This window comes from Mchenga conophoros, linkage group LG15, assembly GCF_057382185.1.
Source record: "Mchenga conophoros isolate Kocher_MC1m ecotype Shallow Benthic linkage group LG15, M_conophoros_male_GT1.1, whole genome shotgun sequence".
Lineage (NCBI taxonomy): Eukaryota > Metazoa > Chordata > Actinopteri > Cichliformes > Cichlidae > Mchenga > Mchenga conophoros.
This window is the reverse complement of record NC_140540.1, coordinates 30,663,059-30,687,873: the sequence shown is the minus strand read 5'-3', so window position 1 is coordinate 30,687,873 and position 24,815 is coordinate 30,663,059. Positions and strand designations below refer to the sequence as shown.

Genomic DNA, 24,815 nt, shown 5'->3' with positions numbered 1-24,815 from the left:
TCACGTAGTTCACACTGTTTTATGTCCATGAAGATGCTGTGCATGTTAACTCCATGTGTCTGCATATAGTCCAGCAGCAGTGATCAATCAAACGTGTGTTTTCAGCTACATCGCTCTTTTCTCTCCAGATCCAGAAGGCATCCTGCTCCTCCGTGGTGGGTGGGGAGGAAGCGGGGAGGAAGGGGACAATTTCCCAGTACTTCACCACGCTTCACTGCCCTGTGTGTGATGAGCTGACCCAGCTGGGTGTGTGCTCACGGTGTCGTGCTGAACCTCAGCGAGTCGCTGTTACACTCTACCAGGACATGAGGCAGTGGGAGAGTCAGCAAGAGCAGTTGCTGAAGGTGAGAAGTTGAGGACGCACAGAATATGAGCTCCTGTTAAGGTTTTGAATAATAATTGGACCATTAACTTCTGTGATTACAGGTATTTATTTCTTCCTGCTTTTGTCGCACTGTCTTTAAACATTTACCCAATTGATACGACTCAAAGCAGGCGACACTGAAGGAACACGGAAACTGCTTTCTGGCGATAAATCTAGATTTATTAAGACAGCAATTGACGTCAGCAGTTATGATGCCTGGTGGCAGCAATCACTCGGGTTGAGTTGGTGTGCAGTTTTGCTTAAACAATGTCGGACTCCACAGTTTTTCTCTGGTCAGACTAGTAGTGACATGTTTGTGAGTGATGTCCATACCAGAGCTCATCCTTGTGTGATCACTGTGTGCTTGTGTTTCTGTTTGCATACAGATCTGTAGGAACTGCAGTGGCAGTGCTGAGCGGCAGGTTCCCTGCGTGTCCCTCGACTGTCTCGTCCTCTACAAGCTGTCCCGGGTAAACAGACAACTTTCCAAGGCCCCCTACCTCCGTCAGCTGCTGGAGCAGTTCTGATTGGCTCCCGAGTCCCGGAGCCACCCACTGATTTGGTGCTAATTCCTGGCCTTCCATCTTAGTGTTTGTCCATTTGGTTGTAAAAGTTTAAATGGTGCTTTGATTGAGCCCTGACGGGTTTTCTCATTTTGTCTCAAAGTATTTCTCTGAGTATGGAGACTGTTTACTTCATGCCTCCAGTGGAAGAGGCCGTGTGTTCGTTTGCTGCCATCTCCATTAGCTGCTATGGGCCGAATGAAGCTGATCTTTTTGATGACACGGCAACAGACGGCCTGTTGCGGGACTGAGTGCAGTCCAATCATGGAACATGTGTCGTATTGTGTATTCACTGTAACTGGTTTTTAAGGATCTTATAAATTCAGAGACGAACTACACCCAAACCACTAATTGACTTTTTCTCCTTTTTATACTGACTGCAGTCTTTTTGTAAATAGTTCCTGTACAGATCCATCTCCAATCTCACTGTGCATTAACCAACTACAGCTCCAACCATGAACACAATCAAAGCAGTTTGATGCGTTCTTTTTGAAGGTGCCATTTTTCTGTTTCTTTAACCTTGTCTGTTTTGGCAGATTTGACAGTTCATACTACAGAGTATGGGAACTGGAAAGCTCTCCATTTTTTTAGTTTTAAATGTGGGACTGCTGCAATACTGTATTTGGTAATTTATGCCATGAAGAGTCTATTATTTCCTTGTGGATATATGGTTTTGTGTACGTTTCCAATTTTACTGTGCGAACCGTCTTCAAACTACATTAAAATTTGATCTTTAACCCTCCCACTCCATGCAGCCGTACACAGGATCTGTGGATTTGTAAAAATGTAAAAACTTATAATGAAGGAGATCCTTTTTGTTTGTTTTTAATGGACATTGCTGTGGGTGAAGGTTTGAGATTGATATAATAAAATAAAAAAATCAATGTATGAAGATGCCTTCTTTCTTTCACTAAATCAGGAGCTTAAAAAGAAAAAATCAGAGGAATCACAGTGACATGACCCATTACAGCACAAGACCAAAAAGAAGAAAAAAAAATCCAGTTTTCACAAAAGTGCAACAGAAAACAGCTGCATACACTGTACAGCTCAGCTCATCACACACACACACTAGATTGCCAAAAGTCTTTACTCGTCTGCCTTCACACACACATATGAGCTTGAGTGACATTCCATGTTTAGCTATAACAGCTTCAACTTTTCTGGAAGGCTTTCTATGAGGTTTAGAAGTGTTCTTCCAGAAGTGCATTTGTGAGGTCAGACACCAATGTTGGGATGCTCTAATTCATCCCAAAGGTGTTCTGTCAGGCTGAGGTGTAGGACTCTGTGCAGGCCAGTCCAGTTTTTCCACACCAAACTTCCTCGTCCATGTCTTTAGAAACAGTTGTGCTGGAATAGGAAAGGGCCATCCCCAAATTGCTCCCACAAAGTTGGAAGCATGAAATTGTCTCGGTGTGCTGAATTATCAAGAGTCCCTTTCTCTGGAACTAAGGGAGCAAGCCCATTAAAAAAAATTTACACTTAGTGCAATGCAGTCAAACAAGTACTGTTCTAGCAGCTGCCAACTCGAACTCCTCCATCAGATTGCCAGATGTAGACATGATTCGTCATTGCAGAGAACACCTCTCCACTTCTCTAGAGTTCAGTGGCATCATATGCAGTTTGCACCACTGCATATGATGCTTTGCATTGCACTTTGCAATTCTGTAACCTTCTGTACTCTGTTCTTGAGCTAATCTGAAGGCCACATGAAGTTTAGAAGTCTGCAGTGATTGACTGTGCACAAAGTTGCTGACCCCAGTCTGTTATTTTATGTGGCTGAGCTGCTGTCAATCGCAATCACTTTCATTTTGTGGAACATTTAATGGTGACAGAATTTCCTGACTGGACTTTGCACAGGTGGCATCTTATCACAGTACCATATTCGAAGTCACTGAGCTCCTGAGAGCAAGCCATTCTCTCACAAATGTTTATAAAAGCAGTCTGCATGCCTAGGAGCTTGATTTTATATACCTGTGCTCATGAAAGTGATTGGAACACCTGAATGTAATGATTTAGAAGGGTGAGTGAATACTTTTGGCAATATAGTGTATTTGCAGTGCAAGATTTTATTTTAAGGGGGTGGCTAGCTGTCTGTCCCTGGTTCAGCTCATCCACTCTCCTCACGTCCTCAAACAAGGCACTGAATTCTAGCGATGCATCAATCCATGTTTGTCTAGCTCCAATGTGATACCAGTAACTCAAAGAAAGAAGCTGACAGAGAAGTCTTAGCTGTAGTCAAAAAACACTGCAAACATAAAAACATTCGAAATGTAAGAAGTATAACAACTTGTTGTCCCTTGGCTTTTGGCTTCATGTTATGTTACCAAAATGTTAGCTCTCCCGTTTGTAATCAGTGCTCTACTGCTGATGGAAGGCATAGTAAACACAGAACATAGAATTGAACTGAATAGATTGACCTGTTGCCAACGATCCCAGTGAAGTTCGTTGAGTCAGGATCAGGCTGATATCTGATCTATTTCTTACTTTCATTCTAGCCTTACCTTTTACCTAACTACAGAGGGGATAAGGACACAACAATATTGAACACAGTGTCAAATGATTTATAAGAAAATAGCAATACTTCAACATCTGATCCTTCACTGTCCAGCAGATGTCCAAAAGCTTTAAAAGATGCACTGAGTTGAGCTGCAGAAGCGTGTGTATGATTTATAAGCTGCACTGCTTAGTCAGTGCTTCCTTTACTAGAGTACAAACAGTAACTATGTTGGAGTTTCCAGGTCTTGGACAGCAAATGGACAGTTGAGGCGTGTCACTGAGCCGACATTCTCAGTCTCCCTTCTCTTGGTCCAAAGAGAGCAGCAGGTTCTGTCTTGGTGAGTGTCCTACCAAAGAGATGCTCTCTGAGAAAGTGGCGCCTGCAGGCTCTGACACCAGTGTGGTTTGGGCAGTGGGGCTGTCTGTTAGAGCCATGACATCAGGGGGAGAGGACATCTTGCTTGGTGAATTCATAAAATTTGATGTATCGTCCATTTCAATGACCTCAAAGTCTGCGTCGTTCAACTGATCGGCCTCATTATCCTGCTCTTCCTCATCCTCATCTTCATCAGCTCCTGAGTCCAGCAGTGCCCGTTGGGATTCACTGCTTTCAATTTCATCATTCACCGAGGCCAGCTTGTACATGACTGGAAAGAGGATGGAGGTGAAGATGGCAGTGACGAGTGACAGGTACATGAGCAGCGGGTGCTTTGGAAACCTCTCGAGCAGGAAGCCTATGAGTGCTGGCAGCACCATCTCGCCCAGCGCTGCACCCACCACGAAAACTGCCGCTGTGCGCCCCGTTACTGTGGTGTACTGCTCCACCCACGAGATGCCGCTTGGGAAAATGGCAGCCATGGAAGCCCCATAGATAGCAGTGCACACCCACAGGACCTCCTCTTTCTTGCTGAAGAAGCAGAGCAGAAGAGAGGAGATAGCGGTGCCCAACAGGCTGAGCAGGATCATGTTTCCCGGGTACATGCAGGCTGCAAAGAAGATGGCTAACCCACGGCACGCTGCAAATGACCCCCAGAACAGGGAGTTTAGCCCAGCTGCCTTCGCCTCAGCCATCTGGATGTACTCCTTAGCAAAGGTAAAGATGAAGGAGCCATATGCTACTTCAGCACCGACGTAGGCAAAGAAGAAGAGGAAAAGGAGGGCTGTAAGAGCCACATGATATTTGGCCACCAGGGGCTTTCCTGAGGCCGAGCGGGGTTTTGCACGTGACACGCTGCAGCGAGAATAAAGGATGAAGAAGAGGAAGGACATGAGAAAGACAAAAGCACCGATCACGATGTAGGCCCAGGTGGAGTTGAGGGTACTGTGCGAGACTCCCTGAGTGTTGACGGTTTTGGTCACCTGGGGCTCTGTGGAAGGCGTACTCTTGGTTGGTGCTATGGCCTCAGTGCCCTTCCAGTCAGTCCCAAACACCAGCTTGGCTATGATAGGAGACACAAAGGCCCCAGCGGCAAAACTGAAGTGCAGCGCTTGCAAGTGAGGCCCCGACTGCTCACCCCACGTGTCCAGTATGAGCACGTTACCACCTGACACACAGGAGAAACACATAGTTAAGAATGGAGACACAAGCATCACTTTGCTTTGGCTAAACTAGAAAAAAAAGATTAACAGAAGAATCACAATCAGACAAAACAAGGAATGACTCCAAATAACTCCATCGGCAAGTTTCCATTCTTATGATGTTAAGAATAAGCTACCACTGTTAGCAAAAGCAGATGAAGGATTATTCTACAGGCCTAATACCACGTGGTGCACTAACTACATGCAAGATTTACAAGATTTCAAAACAGTTTGTAAATGTCTTTGTAAGGTCTTTATAGGTCAATTTGCAGGAAGGAAACATAATTCACTATGAATTCATTTCACTTCTTCTGGTGCACATCAAAGTGAAAAGAGGTGCACTGAAGAAGCAACAACCAGACAACACCCCGAAAAGGAAAAGTTTGCTGTGTGTGCCAGCACAGTGTCAAGAGTATAGAGGAGAGGAGATGTTACACAAGCAGAGTTGAAAGGGGCCTTCGAAGAGCATTAACCCAACAGCAGGACAAGTATCTGTTCGTTTTTTGAGAGGAGGATCAGGAGAAGCACTGCCAGAGTGCTACAAATTACCTTCGGCATGCTACTTGTGCATGTTTCTGAACAACCTTTTGGAAACAAACTCTATGAGGGCCCACTGTCCCTCAGTGAGACCTTTGTTCTTACAGCTGAACCACAGAACACCAGAACTAGCAGGTCTGTCACTGGTGCCCTGTTCTCTCCACGGTTTCACTTTCATTCAATTTTATTTACGTATGCACCAATACACAGCAACAGTCAACTCAAAGCACATTGTATTTTAGGGTAAAGAGCCTACAACGTTAGAGATAAAACCTCACAATGAGACAACATTAATGACAAAGCACTTGGGAACAGTCGGAAGGAAAAACTGGCCACCAGTTAGGGATGAACAGAGGGAGACAGGAAAGGCACGCTGTGGACGAGTTGGTAATGTGGTTTGAAGCTTTAAATCTAAAGTGGTGGATAAACACATGTAGAGTGAAAAGAATCAAGTTGAGAATAAATGCTCAGTATATGAGATGAGATGAGATAGCCTTTATTTGGTCTTTTGCCCACAACCGAGATGACAGACCTTGCCGACCGTACATACAATACACAAACATCACATTGGGGAGACAGGTCAGGCTAGGTAGCGAGGAAAAAAAACATCGAAATGTGTAACACAAAAGGATAATACAGGAATGCACAGATATCAACACACCATAGCACAATAAACACAGAAAAGCAACAAGGGTGTCAATAGCATTCAGAGACCAGTTGATCAAATCCATAATTCTCTTTAGGTTTTAGAAACAGACTGTGAGAGAGTGTTCCAGGGAAAGTAATACAAAAAACACGAGACTAGACAAGGACATAAGAACTAAGCAGGGAAGATAAGGGAGATAAGGGAGAGGAGAAAAAGTGTGTCCGCCTCCTCCGAGAGCCAAAAGGAATGTCATATCATATCATGGGAAGTTCCCAGCAGCCCATGTCTATTGCACTGAATTACTCATACCATCTCCCTCAATGTTACAAACAGGACTCCACTACTGTTTATTCACTCTGCTGCAGCTAAGCCATGCCCTCATTTAAACATGCATCACCACAGCAGGCGAGAGAATGATGAGAAAAAGAGGTAAAAACAGCCACTTGTGGCTCTGAGCCCTGCACAAACTCATCAGCTGAGGCTGACCGTTAAAATCATTGAACTTTCACTGATACAGTGAATATCAATAGTTTACTTACCTGTATCTATAACACCCATGGATATCCCAATGCTGGACATGAACACAGTGAGGAGCAGAGCCTGCTTACAGTAAGGGATGGCACACATTCCAGAAGCCGTGAGCAGCATGGACAAACCTAGAAGATTACCACAGGAGGCAAAATCAATCTCATAAAATGACTGTAAAGGCCGGCCGGCAAGAACAACAAGCTAGAAAGGTACCTAGCAGGAGATGGGGGTTCATGTAGTCAAACAGAATGCCTCCTAATAGGGATCCGCCGGCGTAGCCTGCAGAGCGGCCAACAAAGATGTAGGAGATGTTGCCGATATCCTGGTTCACATTTGCAGCCAAGTCTTCCAGTGTGGGGCCAAGAACTGAGATACACATCCCCTAAGAAAATAAGACAAAGCTTAGAGCAAGCCACGACTGTTGTTGTTGGACCCACTCCTCTCCCTCCATTGTCCTACTTGTCTCATCTCCTTGAGAGATCAATGACAAATGATCGCATCAGGATCTAGGAGAACTAAACTAACATTTCCAACCCTGTGCATTCTGCTCACCCCCAATGAAAACTTTACCTCCTCCTCCTGTGTTTTTGTCAGCAACAAGACACGAGGTGAAGACAGAGGTGGCAACGTATCAACACATACTGCACAAATGTTTATTTTAGGATTTCTGTTGAGAAAAATTAAGACTGAAAAATTTTTACAAATTTAAACGAATCTAAACTTTTTTTTGATCCCTGCTAATTTGCATATAATTGTTTAACTACTATAACTAATATAATATAAACATTTAGAGAATATTTAAGCTTATGCACAATTACTGTTTGTGGACCTCAGCTCATGATTTAAGACTACACTCCCTCACATACTGTTAAACACCATGCTATAGATGAAGGTGAACTCCTGTATAACTAGACAGCACCTGGCTTTTCTAATGAAAACACAAAAACAGTTAAATGTCAGTTCTACTCGTTCACGCACCTTGACTCTCATGTATACTAGATTCATTAGTGCCAGAACTAGTCTTCCAGAGTTTACACTTTCTAAACTCCCTGGGGTGGATGAAAGCTTTACTTATTTTATATGCTAACTACTGAATCTGCTATCTGTTCTGGCAATACTACACAGTTTAGTAACCTGTCTGTCAGCTCAGATCAAAGGTTCAAAATTTGATGCAAAGGGCTGGAAAGACCACTGGCATGCTCCCTCCATTTTCCCCCAGGTGCTATCAGAGGAAACTGCAATAAAGTGTGGCCTGTAAAATTCCTAGAGATATAAATCACACGGTTTACACAAAAACCTAGAGAATATAAAGCTAATACTATCAGGTAAAAGGTACAGGGTACCAAATTGTGAGTTGTTCAAATTATATTTATATTTTCTTTAGTGCTCCAATTTGTCAAACCATTGAATTGCTACTACTGCACATTCACCCAATGTATATATATATATATATATATATATATAATGTTCTTCCTCTACCCCCCCCCCCCCCCCCCAATTTTTTTGCACATGTCGAGGAGCGTGTCAGGCTACATTTCACTGTGTGTTATACTTGTGTAACTATGCATGTGACAAATAAAGAACCTTGAACAGTAATAGTAATAGAATAGTAATAAGTAAACTGTAAGTGTGTGCATGTGAAATGGTATGACGATTAATTTATGTGCTGGTTTTTCTTGAATGACAAAGCAAAATTTCTTCGACGGGAGACAACAAAGGCTAATCTAATCTAAACTGAACATTGGAATCATAATCCTCAGAGTTTATCCGTTCCTTTTACCAGTGCCAGCATGCTTATCTAACTGCTTCGCATCACACAAAAAAGTGAAGTGGAGCTTTTGCTCACAGAGCCTCCAAGTTTTTTGTTCTCTACACTGAGTTCACACTCAGTGACAACAAAAACTGCAGAGCTGACACTGGCATCAATCAGAGCTGATTGATATCAATCCTTAAATAACTGTAATAAAAGTTTCCATTTCCCCACTTTTTTAACAGGATAATCTGATGCTGAAACAACAAAACTTGAATGTTCTTCCCCAGGCCCAATGGGGGGAGAAAAGGTTAATGCAGGAGAAAGTCGTCCAGTGTGTACAGGTGGATTTCACTAATCTGATGCGGAATAAATGGTTGAAGAGCGAGATTTACAACTATGAAAATCCGGTTGTGCAGGATACTGCTGCATACAACCGTAATATTGCTTACTATTCAATAGTTACAAGCACATGTGACCACCTTGTGTACGTAGATTCACATTCTGTTGCACCTTTATAACAACTATAAAGGCAACCGACATGTGGGGCCAGTCAAAAACAACCTAAGGACACAAAGTACGACTTAAATTGAAAGGTCTCCTTCGTTTACAACGCTCGACAGAACCATAACAGGCCAAAAATCTACTATATTATGGCACTATATAAGTAACTGCAGATCTTCTGACATTTCAAATTCATTTCCTGGAGTAGACTTAATTTTTGGGAGTTATAATTGATAACAAAATTTCATGGAAACCCCACGTCAGACACATAAAAACCAAAATTTCCAGAAGCCTCGCAGTTTTGAACAAAGTGAAACAATTCCTTGATAAAGATGCACTTCGTACTCTGTACTGTACCCTGGTTCTTCCATATCTTACATATTGTGTGGAAGTGTGGGGAAACACATATAAAAATACAACTAATCCATTAGTCACAGTACAGAAACGAGCACTGCGTATTATTCACAAGGCTGGTTATCTAGAACATACTCACAAATTCTTTCTTCAGGCAAAGTTACTTAAATTCCAGGATCTGGTTAATTACAATACATCCATAATTTTGTATAAAGCTTTTACTAAACTTTTACCGGCAAATTTACAAACTAGATTTGAAATTCGAGAAAAGGTTTATAATGTGAGAGGCTTTGGAGAATTCAAATTACCCAGAACTCGAACAACCCGTAAAGGCTTTTGTGTGTCTGTATGTGGTGTGAAAATCTGGAACAGTCTGAGTTTACAATTGAAACAATGCAAAAATATTCATAGATTTAAATTTCTCTACAAACAGTTGGTCTGGTCACAGTATACTCAATGATGGGTTTTAGTGTGCTCTGTAATGTCTGTCCTCTTACCATTGCTGGTATGGATTCCAAAATAAAAAATAAAAATAAAGTGTGCGTATGTATGTACATATATGTACTTGTGTGTGTAGATATATATGTATGTATATGTATGTGTGTCTGTTACTTGTAGTTATTACTGCCTGTTACCTGTGGTAATGCAATTTATAATTTATATATTCTGTATTCAGTTATGAAGGCTCTAATTGTTGGTTGCGAGCTGCCGCTTAGATGCTTGTATCTGCCCGGGGCTGTTGATGGGTCTGTATGCAATGATGGGCGTAGCTGCGGGAAGTTTATTGTTTTTTTTTTGTTGATGAGTGAGTATAGGGGTGGGATTTAATAAGTTTTCTTCGTCCCACTCCTTTTTCAGGCAAGTTTTGTTTTTTGTTTTGTGTATTTTATGTTCAATATAGGTATTTGTTGTGCCTGAAAATGAATAAATAAATGAAATGAAATGAATGAAATGACTTCAGTAGAAATTCCAAAGAACGCAAATGAATATTGGACAGCCGTGATAAGCTAGCGGTTTATGGCTATATGCTAACGGATAACATTAATACAACCCTAGCTAGCCAACTAGTTAACTGTTGTAGATATCCCAACCAACTTAATAAATCTATTCAGTTACCACATTATATTTATTTATTTAAAATTTTCCAATTCATTTCCTTTTTAAAGGAATGAGAAAAGTCAGAGAATTGTTTAATGAACCGGCAGGTTTAAGCTAACTTCCCACTCCTAACTATTTACCAAGCCCAGGCAAGATGCACAGAGCGCGAGCGTAACCATCCAGCGGCCGCCTGCTCCTTGGCCGCCCCTTCCTCCGCCAACCACCTCCACCCGGTCGTCGCTGTTTTGTGTGGTCTTTCTCTTCGCCCCCTTTAATGCGTTCTTCATTTCTCGCCCAGTGTCCTTCCTCTTGTCAAACAGGGTGTCCTCCTCCTTGTCGTCGTTGTCGTCCTCCTCCATACTGGCGAAATGGACGTGCTTCTTTTTAATATCGGTGTCACGCGTGACGGACGTAGACATAGCTGTCGGTCTAGCACCGAGAGAGAGAGAGTGTGTTGCTGGGAGTGATGGTGAGCTGTCACAACGCCGCACAACTGCTGACTGACTACAGATAATAAAGCGAGTCTTTTATCTCCTCCCGTTCTGGCGCCTCGTGTTTGAAGGCCGCAGTTGGTTATTAAATACACGGATTTTTTGAGTCGGACATCTTTAATGCGACGGTGACCGCAGGGTACCACCGCTGCAGCTGTGGAATCCCTCCATATGTCAACAGCTGCTGCCTGTATGGCTGCTGAAGGTTTGCAAAGATCATCTATTGGGATTGTTGCTCACTCCGTGTGTAAAGAGACACCTTCCTTTTGAATAACCTGAATATTTTTTTTACTTTAATTATATTAATCAGCAAGCACTGTTTTGTAATGTTATCACTTTCACCTGTGCGTTTTCGTATTATTGCAAATCAATGGACCTGGGACCGATGCAAAACCCAGAATGCCATGTGCCAAAACAGGCGATCGCTTCGCTTTGTTTATGAGCTTTTCAGTACCCTGAAATCATGGCAGAGTAAGACCTCTGTTTCTACTGGCTGTTCACAGCTCAAGAGCACCAAATGATCCAGGGCTGCCGGTGTCCTGTCATAGTCGTAGTTAGAAGCCTTTTCTGCCTGGCTGTAGTGAAAGCACATGGCGCCATCTAGAGTTTGTACCAAGTAAACTGGCTGAGCACAAATAAAAACCAAAGCGTGTAAGAACTTTAATTACTTGGCAGCAAAGTTGCAATAGGTCCAGGCTGCTGGGGGCATCCCACGATGCACTGTGTGTTTCTTCTTCACTCAATCCTCCCTCAGCCTAGTTCTGCTGGAGGGTTTTTCCTGTTAAAATTGAGTTTTTCCTTCCCACTGTCCCTAAAGCGCTTGCTCATAGGGGGTCATATGATTGTTGAGATTTTCTGTGTATTACTGTATGGTGTTTCCTTTACTATATAAAGCTCCTTGAGGCAAATGTTGTTGTGATTTGGTGCTATATAAATAAAACTGAACTGACTTCAAAGACCTGAATTTTAAAAATCCCCTTTTCTCCCTTAAACATTTCAAGTCCAATATTCTTTCGTAAATTCTCAGCTATGTAGAATAACTGCTAATGCCAATGCATTAGTGCATATAAATATTATATTTGACCTTATTTATGAACTACAATTTATACAATCTTATATTTCCTTAAGAACAAGAAGAAGAATGTCTTTTAATTTCAAAGGTATTGGTAACAATAGCTCTCAGATAAATGTCAAAGCTATTACAGATACTTGTGAAATTGTAGTTATTTAGTAAAATATTCCACTTTAAATTAACTTCTTCTAATTAAAATACCTCACGTAGCACTCTCACTGTGGTATGTTGGAGCCTGAACACCTATAAGAGAGGTTCTAATAAGAAATTGCAGTAGTTTGGCCTTGACGTAACAAGTAAGCATAGAAGAAAACATACAGGGGTCAATCTTAAATGTAAATCTTAAAGGTTTTGCGGTGTACTTCATGTGGCAGCATGGTGTGGTTTTGTGGGAGCAGGTCTGGAACACTTGTCACATATTTTCTGATCAGTTCCGCCCATTCATGCAGAAGCATGCTGGGACCATTCAGAGAGGAGCTTGCAACAAGAAGGAGAGCAGCTGCAAAAACACACTGGACACACACGATGCACAACAAGGACTAAGCACTGTAGGAAAAAATAAAGAGCACCGCAAGCACTGTCTGCTGTGCTAGCTGTTGGGAACCTACGGTGGTTCTTACTTGCTGTGATATGAATTTTCAGTCTCCTTTTATGGCTTTGTTTTTTTATAGAATAGCAAAGTGATTGGTATCAAATCCTCTATCAGAGTTGCCCATATGCTCCGATGCTGACCCTGCATAGAATGCTGCACAGAGTCCACCGTCAGAGGCCATAAAAAGATTATGAGTAACCTACACTGGTGCTGTTCCTGTGCTGTGATGAACTCTAAATCCTGACTGAATCAGGTGAACACTGTTGGGATAATATGTTACTGTGATGCCTATATGATATGAAGGGACATGATCATTCATGACTTTGTAAAGTAGAATGAGGATTTTAAATTCAATTCTAGGTTTAACATGGACTCAATAAGGAGAAGTCGATATGGCAAATGTGATATTTCTACCTGGTCTCATGCTGCGGTATTTTAGATCATTTGAAGGCTTTTCAGGGAGCCTGATACTAAATAATAACAGTCCAGACAAATATTTACATTTGTTTCATGTGTCCTAACCTGGGCAACAATGACGCCAGGGTTCCTACATATAGGACATTCATTAGCTCCACATCAGTACGTGTTCCCCACCCCCAGGCAGTGCTTTCTGACTGTTAAGAAATCCTGGTTCCTTTACTGAGATCCATAACCTAATAAAAGTGCAGAAGGACTAAATCTAGACAAATCATCTAATCACACACGCTCACACATGGGTCAAAAGAAGATAAAGATTATTAGAGAAAAACTGTGAAGGAGTGGCATGTCAGTGTCTCACAGGTTCAAAGGTATAAAGTGTTTTTGTTCATGTTCAGTTTTACTGCACTTGATTTTACATCTTGATTAAATGAACTTCAGTGTTTTCTATGATCTATAGGCATAAATAAAAAAAAACCCAGATAACTTAAAAGTAAATATTTTTACTGTTTTTAAAATGATTAAAATTAATTGTGTTTACATACATTGCATATACTGTTGTTCACAACACATCCTGCAACAGAGGAAATGTAGACACATTCATATTTAAGAACACTTTTTGGGGAGAATACATGGAAAAGGACGGAAGCAGTAAAGATGCAGCAAATAAAGCCAGTGGCTGGATTAGATGGCAAAATAACAGCAACTAAATACTGTTAGGCTTTGGTGTGTTAACTTCAGCAGATTGTCTCAACGATTTTGGTCTATAGTAATCACCAAGTAAAAATAAATCATGCAATTTAAAACAAAGCATCTCTTTGGTTGGCACATATCATTTCTAGAGGCACATATGACCGAACAGCTACAAAAAACAAGTAAAAGCGCGAATAGAGTGCAATGAATACATACAACAAAGCATTCATATTCATATATGGCAATGAGAAATTACTCGAGGCTCTCACAAATGAATAGCACTATGATGGCACTCCACCATAAAGAGTCATGCACATCATAAGGATAAGACATGGGATTTAAGCATAGTATTGGAAATGCTGAAGATTTCAGTCACTTTGTGCATTAAAATAAAATAAAATAATGGCAACATGTTTTTCATTAAAGAGCAAAGTTAAGACGTATTCACGGTGACAGGACAGTACAGACAAGGAGCAGAGCTCTGCTATCATCTGAGGTAGCGGGTCACAGGTCTGCAGAGGAAAAAAAAAACACTGACCCACAGCATTTCTATGATGGAGATTCATTTCCCCGGCAGCGTGAGTTTTCCAAATATGCAGTCCACCACAGTCAGTGATGGGTGACATCACTTGGTTCACTGGCACTACATAGGGGGCTTTGGGGAGGCGAATGAGGGCAAGCAAACACACTTTCAGACATTTGCATTTGTGCACAGTTTGGTCTTCAGTCAGTTCATTTAAGGCTTTTAACAACATGAAAGTCTCCAGAAGTGAAAAATAAATAAAACACAAAACAGATACCTTTCTACTGAATGTCATTGAACTGGACAGAGTTAATAATTAATGGGACTGATGGTCACATAGTCAATTATTAGTTAGACTCACGTCCACAGTTCAAACAGAGGCGTCTCTGAAATGATTCAGTAGAGTGAGTAAATCATACAGAGGTGAAGGAAAATGCACAATGTTTTGTGGGGTTTTGGGCCATTTAAGAGATCATCTGACATGAACCAGGTCAACTGTTAATGAATGCTGCACAATTTAAGTATGAACTCAAATGTGAGAGAAAATTACAAGAAAATGAACAAAAACGGTCCCCATCTGGCAGTAGGCTTTAACAAAGGGGTGAGGATTCAATTAAAAGGTAACATCTTCCAATTTCTTTGAATGTGCTCACTCAGCATGTTGCTAAAACAAAACCCACTCATGCCCTAACTTGGCCAGTGACCTAGAGTTCAGTTCAGCTCTTCATCCCGCTGTCTTTGAAAGAGCAAAGTAATCAACAAACTGATGCAGTACATCAGATACGCATGGCTAATGTAAGTGGTGAATGTCTTCTTATGTGCTGATAGGCTGAAAGCAGTCAACAAAGTTTTAAACAGATATGACTTGATGATAAGTGAACTTTCACAGTGGCTAGAAGTCCTATTTTTCCTACTCCAGACTAATATTTTCTGCTTGCTTCCAGTCTCTGTGCCTTTTTTAGGATAACCAGTTGCCACATATTTACTTTCTAAAACTATTTCTTTAAATATAACATCTAAAACACTGAGGAGGTTTGATTTAAAGCAGCCTCTTTGAATGACTCAGTCACAGTACCAGATTAACTGATGACACAGTTGCAGGGGGCTTTATAGAACCCTCTCTATGCTTTCATGTTTGTATAATGTGATCATTAATAATTCAATAGTGGTAATTTTGGAAACACAGGCAGCATAAATTCTGGGATGCTCCACAGCATGGGATCAAGAGTGGATAATAACCTTAACCCCTTAAAGCCTGAAATATAAAATAATTGCAGAAAATTCTTGTTTACTGAACCATCAGACAAATTTGTTTAAAAATTAAGTACATTTTAATTATCTTATATGACTTTTAATTTGTACCATATATTTGCTACCTCTGGTATTTAAAAAATGTATTGTGCAGTTTATTTTGAATTTTTCAAGGGAAAGAATTACGGGCTCAGTGAGGTGAACTTAGAGCTTTTGGGTGCCAGGCTCTGCTTGGTGAGTTAAACAGCCTTTAAATGATCAGATTTCCTAGATCCAACCTCGGAAGGGAAGCTGGGTCAGCATCTCTGACAGGACATATTTTATTGTGCTTCCCAAAGCTGCATCCTTACAAGCACCTTTACAGCTCAGATTCCAGAGTCAGACAGAAAAACCTAGACTTTTTAGAGCACTTCTCTGAGCCGATAGTTACTGTGTGTCTTTTTAAACACCAATCATTGATTAGGGATGCACTGACTGTCAAAAGGACCAATACCAGTACAAATATCAACGGTAATACAGATACTGGTACTGATACAGATATTGATGTCTTAAAGAGCATCTGGAAGCCTGCAGATAACAGTATTTGTATTAGTTTTTGTTGTTATCTAGTTCCCGGTTTGGTCCAGGAAAACAAATATAGCATATTATTTCATTTGTGTCAGGGTTTTTTTTTTCAGCTTTTGTTAACTTTTAGGCAGGACATCAGTATATGCCAATTTATTTGCAGAAATGCTGGTATCAACCAACCCCGACCACTGTATCAGTGCACCCCTAAAACAGATTACATAGCATACTGGAGGACATAAAGATGGCAGGGTTAAATATAAATCTTTGGCAGACTGGTTCACTATGAACTTATACAAAAATTTAAATTAACACCATAAATTGTTTCCTATGTTTTTCTGTATGTTATACTATACAACATGTTTTAACTGTATGTCTAAAACTGTATGATAGTGATGAAAAGTCAATGTTAAGATTAGAGTAAGCCCAGTGAGAATGGCTGCTGACGGAGTTGATCTTGGACACAGTACTGCATGCCTAACTCTTATTGTGACAAAAAAAATAAATGTCCAGTTTTCCCCATTTTCAGCTACAATTTCAAGCTTGTCTGATGTAAGATTAGTTCAGTCTGATGCATAGTTCTTCAGGATCACATTTACGTTCAGCTTCAACATATGACTCTGATATGTTTGAACACTTTGGCATTTTTTCCTACTTAAAACAGTCTTCACATAAACACAGATATGCACAGAGTATCTTAATACTATCAATGAGCAGCAGCAGCCTCAGTCTGACCCCCTGCACCTCTCTGTCAGTCTCTCTCTAGGGGTATTTAGAGGACAGACTCTCCTGCTTTGTGTTGCACAACTTCTTGAGCCTTTTCATGATTCATCAACTTCTGGTCAGCGTCCTGCTCCCCTTTCACGGCCTGCTTTTTCTCTCTTCTCTTGTGCTTGGCTTCCACCCAGGGTATCAGACACAGCAAGGCCCCGCCAATGATCGGTGGGACTCCTGCTAGGTAGAAGGCCATGTCGTAATATCCCATTTTGTCCCTCAGATAGCCTGCAACCAGATAAAGGGGGGTGGGGGGGTAACGGTCAAATAAACACAGCTAAAGGTCAATGTTTACGATCACATCCAAATACAAAGAGAAACACAAGTGTCAGAACTCCTAAACATCGCAAGATTAACAGCTGGTGCTGACCAAGATATCATTGACTTTTGTCACCTGTATGGCTTCTTTACATATGTAAACTCTCCTAATAAAGATGGCTTCCAGCTCTACCACACACACACACACACACACACACACACACACACACACACACACACACACACACACACACACACACACACACACACACACACACACACACAGAAGCTGCTCTGCCAGCAGCCGTAAATCACTGCAGAGGGTGGTGAAGGCAGCAGAGCACATCACTGGCACGAGGCTTCCTGCCATTCAGGACATTTATCTCCAGCGATGCTTCCGTAAAGCACACAGCATCATCAAGGACCACAGCCACCCAGCACATCAGCTGTTCTCCTTGTTACCATCTGGCAGACGTTACAGGAGCCTGTCTGCTCGGACTACAAGACTCAAAAACAGTTTTTACCACCAACACCTCAACCACAACACTTAAACACACACAACACAGCACTCAGAAGCTACCCTGCAGCTTCACAAGTACTCTATTTAATCTGCACTGGTCACTCCACTTTATTGTCATTGATATTTATATTTAAAAGTGCAATACTGTAATTTTCTGCTGCTCATTCCTGTGCAATATCCCATCTGCCCTCCCGTCATATTTCTTTTCAAGATTTTCTTATTTAGTCACTAGTGTACATATATTTATATTTATAGATACATATATATTTAGTCATCTTTTCTCTTTTACCATGTCTCTCTAATATTTTGCTCCTTACTATTTTTCTATTTTCTTTATTATTTTATTTTATTATATTTTCTCCTACTGTATCATGCTGCTGAGTGACTGCTGCTCGTCAAACACATTTCATTGCAATGTTGACCTTGTGCTAACTTGCATATGACAAATAAAACTGAAAACTGAAAACAACTGATTGTCTTCCAGGAAGCCCTCTGCACATGAAGCTCACATGAGTAAATGCACATGCTAGCAGTAAACCTTTAGTGAACCTTTGGCATTCAGCACTGAAGAAGTCTCGCATTTTTTAAAATCCACATGTAAACAGCGCCAGCTAGAAACATACACACACACTGATTAGCCACAATACTGAAACCACCTGCCTAGCAGTGTGCATGTCTCACACCTTTCAAAGCATAGCTATCGGGCATGGCCTGCATTTGTATAGCGCTTTTCTAGTCCATAGGACCCCCAAGGGCTTTACACTACATTCAGTCATTCACCCATTCACACACAGGCGATAGCAAGCTACAATGTAGCTTGCTATCGCCCTGGGGCACACTGACAGAGGCTGCCGGACACAGGTGCCACAGGGCCCTCTGACCACCACCAGTAGGCAAACATGGGGTTAGTATCTTGCCCAAGGATATTTGGCATGCAGCCAGGGTGCAGCCTGGGATCGAACCACCGACCTTCTGATTAGTGGCTGACCTGCTCTGCCACCTGAGCTACAGCCACATGAAGCTATCGGGCATCCTACAGATGCTCAATCGTGCTCATGATTGAGCATCTGGGGAATCTGAAGATTAACTGAACACTATGAACTCTTAGCAATGTTCCCAATGGTGGAATGCATTATCCTCCTTAAGGGGTCAGTGATATTAGGAGATGCTCTTGGGAATGCAACTCCCACATAACTGTTTCCAGCAGAAAATTGGCCCAGGAGTCCCATGTCCTCTGTTGGCTTGTCTGATAATGCATCCTGCTGCCACCTCTTCCCTGTGTAGATAAGTGCACACGCTGGTGTTCAGTCTGTGTTTCCACAAACCCCGCTAATTCTAGAGACTTATTCATCATGAAGAAAACAAGACAGTCGATCGATCGATTATTTGCGCAAGGGAGGCCTCGTCTGTGTCCACCATGAAAATGACCCCCAGATCTGACCTCCTCCTGCTACCTTTTATTGAGAGACAGTTCACACAAAACACGTCAGAACAAAGCCACGCCCCCTTGGTTCTAAGACCAATGTGTGAACTTCTGTAAGAGTGTGTGTGTGTGTGTGTGTGTGTGTGTTATGTGAGAATGTGTGTGTGTGTGTGTGTTATGTGAGAATGTGTGTGTGTTAGACCTCCTGCTGACCAAAGGGTCATAAACCCAGGAAGCTTACATCAAAAGAAACAGATCTTTCCGATAGGATGTATCTACAATAAAACCTCCCCCAGCACAGAGTGATTGGAGAGGTGGTCAGGATCAAAGGAAGGGCTTTGATCCTACTGCTTGAACTAAGACTGTACAAATTTAAGAAACACAATGGCAACATTCAACAATTAGACTTAACAGCTGGCTCACATGATTCATCAGACCAAGCCATCCTCTTGATCCATGATCCAGTTCAGAAACTCACATGCTCAGTGTAAGATCTTCAGCTTTAGTACAGGGCTCAGCATGAGCACTCTGACCAGTATTGCAGCTACAATCTCATGCACAGCAAGCTGTGATGCCCTGTGTTCAGACACCTTCGTATCACAGAAAGACAGCATTAAGGCTTTAACCAGATTGTGCTGCATTAGCTCTTTGTACAAGACAAGGTAAAATGCGGAAATGCGTCAGTGATCCTTGTGCACTCACCAGCTCACTGAATGTCCTTTTTGTAGGTACACATCACTACACAGTTGGAATTACCCCAAAGAGGCTTATATATAAAAGTATGCATGTGCTAGATTTTTGAAGCTAGTTAAGGCCAAGGATCCAAAATGACTAAACTGCCATATTATTAGATCATCAGTTTAGTGTGGGCATGTGTCATATGTTCAGGGGTTACCTGAGCATGATCACAAATTTCAGTTAACTCCTGCTTTACCTGCAATAGGGGGCCCCACAGTCATGGGCACAGACATCAGGCCTAGCAGGAAGCCAATGGCCTGGGACACATCTTTGGCTCCAACCAACTCAAAGGCGATAGGTGCCATGATGCAGATGAAGCAGCCGTCAAACAGTCCCATCAGCAGACACACTGCGATAAGCCCGCCAAACACATTGCACAGGGGGATCATCATGGACATGAGACCGATGACGAAGAAGGACGCCACCTAAGTAGAGAGATTATTTTGTTAATTGTTATGGTTTAGTACACTCTATATATTCAGATTGGATGCAAAACCAAAAGAAACCCCTCATTTTACTTTAACGTTACACGAGAAGGCTCATGTAATGTTAAATCTTCACCCCCTATTGTAAGACCTTTAACTGGCTTAAAGGTCTCACTGTGCTATGATCCTCACATGATCCCTAAAATGCTATTTCAGAGAATTTTTAATGGTCAGAACTTCTGCATTCAGACAATGTAAATCTGCTTACACGACTGTTTAGGCCACACACTCACTTGCAGGAACACTTTGTTGACTCCGTTAATGTAATCCGCCACTATGCCGAAGATCAGTCGGCCAATGCCAGATGTTATACCAATGCACATGAGCAAAACTTCCTTATTGGTGTCTTTTCCAAAACGCTCCTCCACGTGTTTCATCTGTGGACAGTAAATGAAAGATGAACACAGCTGTTTCATTTCTTTAGTTTACTGCAGTTATATGATACACAGTACAGCACAAAGAATTACAATAAAAACTGTGAAACTGCAACCACTGACTAAAACCTCATTGGACAATGCTCTTTGCTTAGTCATTGTGGATTTGTGTGTTAACTACATGAAGATATTTGCCTGAGATCTAACCTCACTGGACACTTAACTAGGTACACCTTTCTGGTACCGGGTTGTACCTCCTTTTGCCTTAGGATTACTTAAATTCTTCATGGCAAAGGTTTACCAAGGTGCTGCAAATATTCCTCAGAGATTTTGGTCCTTGTTGCCTCGACAGCATCGCACAGTTGCTGCAGATTTGTTGGCTGTACATCCATAATGCAAATCCCCTGTGCTACCTCATCCTAAAGGTGCTCTATTGGATTAGGAGGAGGTGGCTGAGGAAGCCATTTGAGTACAGTGAACTCATTGGCATGTTTGAGAAACCAGTTTGATGATAAAAGGTGACTCTGCCAACCTGTAGCATCAGTTTTCTGTTCTTGGTTGACAGGAGTGACACCTGGTGTGGTCTTTGTTTTTTATAAGTCTGTCAGCACTGCGCTGCACTCCTGTGGATGCATATAGTTGAATGAAGAGAGGGAAAATTCACTAAATTTTTCACTCAATGTATCTTTTACTTCACATTCTGCATGCGTTTTTCAGAAATCTGGGGTTGAATGGTTTTGCAGAACTGGGTTCAAAAAAATGTCCGGTTTTACAAATCCTTTTATTTATATGACAGCAGCCATATTTCAGGCAACAGGTCAGTTTGTTGTTATCATATCATCAGATCCTTTTATCTAGCTTGTCCATATTTCAGTGCTCATTTGTATTTCAGCTTCCAGCGAATGCCGTTTTCTAGTTTACACTGTCCAGATGTTGGCTTTCCACATTATCTCCTGTAGCCACGTCATTCCTACTGCTAAGCATTAATCTGTGAGGACCGAGAAGAGAAAGAGGGGCCTGCTGTGTTTCTACCTCCAGGCAATGTGCAGCAGACCTCTTCAAAGGACCTGCAGTCTGCTGATGTATAGACCCATCACCATCACCCCCTACACTTTCTGGGAGACTTACATTCTTTGCCAATGTACAACAACATGCTCTGTCTTTAGGAAGTCTTACATCCAAGAAGCAATGCTACACACATCTTTGTTTGTTTGTATAAGTGTCAGGAGATTAACTTATGATACACACACTCAGTTGAGGCTGACCAGAGGGAGGATAGTTTTAAAGTGAAGTTAGATGTATCTTGAACTTTGCCACCTAGAATTCTGCTTGGAAGGTTCACGTGACAAACGTGCTGCTCCCTCAATCACACGATCACATTATCAGACATAAACCAGTGGACAGTTGATAATTGTTGAAATTTATTGCTTCAGCCTAGCCTTCTGAAGGTGATTGATATTCCTCATGTGTCATACAGTAGTGAATACCTTATGGAGAATGTGGTTCAGTCAGGAAAAGCAGACCAAGAGAGTCATATAGCAAATATGTAAGATAATATGGAAGTGTATGAGTTACAACCTAGCATCACCTACTCACTGCCATGATGAGATCTATGATACCAGCGAACTATCAGTCAAACAAAGATCCTTTGTTCACAGCTATATGGCTGGTAAATGATCGTGGATCTTTTTTTAGATATTCCCTATCTGACTCATTCCCACATTATCAGGTTAGGTTACATTTTCAAAGCTTCCTGCTCCAACCGATATATAAATGTAAAGAAAAATAAAGTGGTTCATCTCATAAATTCTCACCCAGCATGCATAGCTGATGACATTATATTAAGCATAACAATCACTGAAGTTCTCAATAACCTGAGCTGCTACTTATGACTAGTTCAGATGTCTAACAAAGAAATCTATAGTTGGTGGATTTAGCAAGGTAACAAACTAGAGCACCTTAACACAAAATACATTTCAATTATAGGGAGAGTTTTCCCCTTTAGAGCCCCAGTGCACCAACCCAACCTTCCCAAGTGCTGTCGTTCTCCTACTCTCTCGCAGATGTGTAATGATCATCAAACATCCAGCCCACACACTGCAGCCCTGCAGGCGCTCCTCATTAAAAAAATGAAACAAGCTTATTTTAAAAGTAGACACAGCTATCTGAAGAAAAGTACGGCTCTGAATGGTCCTTTATGGTGTTCCATGATTCAATTATGTTGATTCAGGAAAGGGAGGACATGGATTATCTGTCTTGATGATAAGATCAAACTTTCTAACATATTGGCCTTCAGCAAGTTGCATAATTTTCACAAATTCCTTTCCCACTTTGCACTTGGCAAAGCAATAGCATACCTTTTATCAAGCCATTTACAGAGCAAACACAAAGGCAACTTCTTTTTTCTCTAATCAGCAATAAGTTGAGAACTGGACTTTACTCTTTAAGTAAAGAGGTAAGCAAGATGAAAAACATACGTGGTACTAGGGCAAGGCTATTTCAAAAGGCCGCGCTCAGCACTTTGCTCAAGGAAATAGACACTATAAAAAAATAAAAAGTATACAGCTGTTTGGAGGATCTGACAGGACTCCGTTCCAACAAGCCGAACAATATGCTGCTGGACACATGTTTTTCTGCTTTTCCATCCCACAGGGCTGGGGCTTTAGGTGCAGGTAGGGGGGAAGAATCGCTGCCGAGGCTGTTAGTCCAGTGCTGGTGCTGAGGCTTCAGCCAGATCCAAGTGTTATCCCAGTCTGTGTAGCAGACATGAGAAGGGTTGGGAAAACACAGGCATTGATCCACAGGACACTCTGATCTCCCTCCAATAACAAAGTCACCATCTCCAAATAAACAGGCATCTCCTGAGTCTTTCCAGTACATACAGGCTCCCCTTCTGCAGCCCTCCCAAGACGTTGTCTCTAAGCTCAAAGTTTCCTATCTTAAAGCAGAAATAAACACTGATTTAGGGAAAGCGACACATGTTTACGGAACTGCAGATTAAATCCTCCTTCCATATTATGCCACATTCACCAGGACCACACAGCTAAATAATGAACACATGAGGAACTAGGAAGTTGTTGTGGTGAAAAAAGAGCCAGGCAACCCACACTACAAAATCAGCTGACATCTACCTGCCGAGACTGATTTTCTTTAATCATTTTTGTTTTGTTTTTAATATGTCTGTCTTTGAGAGTCAGGGCTCTTTGCCAATGCTGTAGAGTCACACTATATTGTATTTATGTTGTTGAAAGCACTGAATAGTTATATTTCAAAATGGCTCTAGAAAAGTATCATTGTATTAAGAAAGGTGAACTAAATATCTAGTAAAATATAATATGTAAAAGTAGCCCAAAATTGACCATAAGTGGACCATGTCACAATTACACACAGAGACCTTTATTACAAATAAATTCCAATTTATATTTCAGGATTGTGCACAAATACATTAGCAAACTGTGTTTGTTGAGCTATTCTTTAAATGCGCCATCTTAAGTAATTTGGCCTTGTGTTCATTTTAATTGCATACATCAATGTAATTGCATTGCGCTGATGGACCCATGGCTCTGCAGGCAGTGCATTTAAATATTTTTTAAAAAACATTATAATGCAGGGAGACCTCACCACCGTTTAGGCGTCCACCAAAGCTCAGCCCTGCTGTTCATCCTCTGCATGAACACAGCATTACAATAACCAATACCTTGGACCCTCCTTTACGCAGACGATGTGGCACTCGTAAACCCAGACCGCCTGCCTCTACAAGAGCAGTCGCAGGAATGGAAGGATCAGCTGAAAGAAAGTGGAATGCACCTGAACACCAAGAAAACGGAATACCTAGAATGTGGCCCTCAGATCCTGGGATTGATCCAGATCGACGGCCAGGAGTTAAAGAAGACGGCCCAATTCAAATATCTCAGGTCCCTGGTCTCGGCGGACGGCGAGACTCTCCCGGATGTGTGCTCACGAGTCAACACAGCATGGCTTAAATGGCGTAAATCCACCGGCATCCTGTGCAATAAGAGGATGCCTGAACACCTTGGACCATAGGACTGTCTTGTAGAACATCTACAAGACAGTCCTATGGCCGGTGGCCCTATATGGAGCGGAATGCTGGCGAGCCACCAAGAAACACGAGCAGATCCTCCATGGAGATGAAGATGCTCAGGTGGATGTCTGGGCTTAACCCGCCCGGATTGTGTGACAAATGAAGATGTTCGAAAATGAC

The 24,815-nt window shown here is 41.7% G+C and overlaps 3 protein-coding genes across 5 annotated transcripts in view; 1 reads left to right on the top strand and 2 right to left on the bottom strand.

Moving 5' to 3' along the window:
* rev3l (REV3 like, DNA directed polymerase zeta catalytic subunit) overlaps positions 1-1,815 on the top strand; it is an 86,851-nt gene extending 85,036 nt beyond the window's left edge. For both annotated transcript variants that reach the window (XM_085247885.1, XM_085247886.1), the window contains 2 exons: positions 129-344; positions 751-1,815. In XM_085247885.1, coding sequence (XP_085104011.1) covers positions 129-344; positions 751-891 — 357 coding nt within the window. In that variant the 3' untranslated portion in view covers positions 892-1,815. The remainder of the gene's footprint in view (positions 1-128; positions 345-750) is intronic.
* slc60a2b (solute carrier family 60 member 2b) lies at positions 1,736-11,126 on the bottom strand. Its single transcript, XM_085247887.1, has 4 exons — positions 10,559-11,126; positions 6,926-7,094; positions 6,724-6,840; positions 1,736-4,967 (listed from the first exon to the last, which is right to left on the bottom strand). Exons 1-4 carry the CDS (start codon positions 10,835-10,837, stop codon positions 3,715-3,717), a joined length of 1,818 nt encoding a protein of 605 aa, XP_085104013.1. The 5' UTR covers positions 10,838-11,126; the 3' UTR covers positions 1,736-3,714.
* A 2,351-nt stretch (positions 11,127-13,477) lies between these two features.
* slc16a10 (solute carrier family 16 member 10) overlaps positions 13,478-24,815 on the bottom strand; it is a 31,422-nt gene continuing 20,084 nt past the window's right edge. For both annotated transcript variants that reach the window (XM_085246251.1, XM_085246252.1), the window contains 3 exons: positions 20,453-20,596; positions 19,931-20,159; positions 13,478-17,023 (listed from right to left, as the gene is read on the bottom strand). In XM_085246251.1, coding sequence (XP_085102377.1) covers positions 16,794-17,023; positions 19,931-20,159; positions 20,453-20,596 — 603 coding nt within the window. In that variant the 3' untranslated portion in view covers positions 13,478-16,793. The remainder of the gene's footprint in view (positions 17,024-19,930; positions 20,160-20,452; positions 20,597-24,815) is intronic.

What these genes read in the sequence shown, in the direction of transcription:
- slc60a2b (XM_085247887.1), bottom strand. Translation starts at nt 10,837, where the DNA reads ATGTCTACGTCCGTCACGCGTGACACCGATATTAAAAAGAAGCACGTC. An exon ending in GTGCATCTTGCCTGGGCTTG is followed by an intron (nt 7,095 to 10,558) that starts GTAAATAGTTAG and finishes TTATTTTCTTAG; the next exon opens with GGGATGTGTATCTCAGTTCT. An exon ending in GAACCCCCATCTCCTGCTAG is followed by an intron (nt 6,841 to 6,925) that starts GTACCTTTCTAG and finishes GTAATCTTCTAG; the next exon opens with GTTTGTCCATGCTGCTCACG.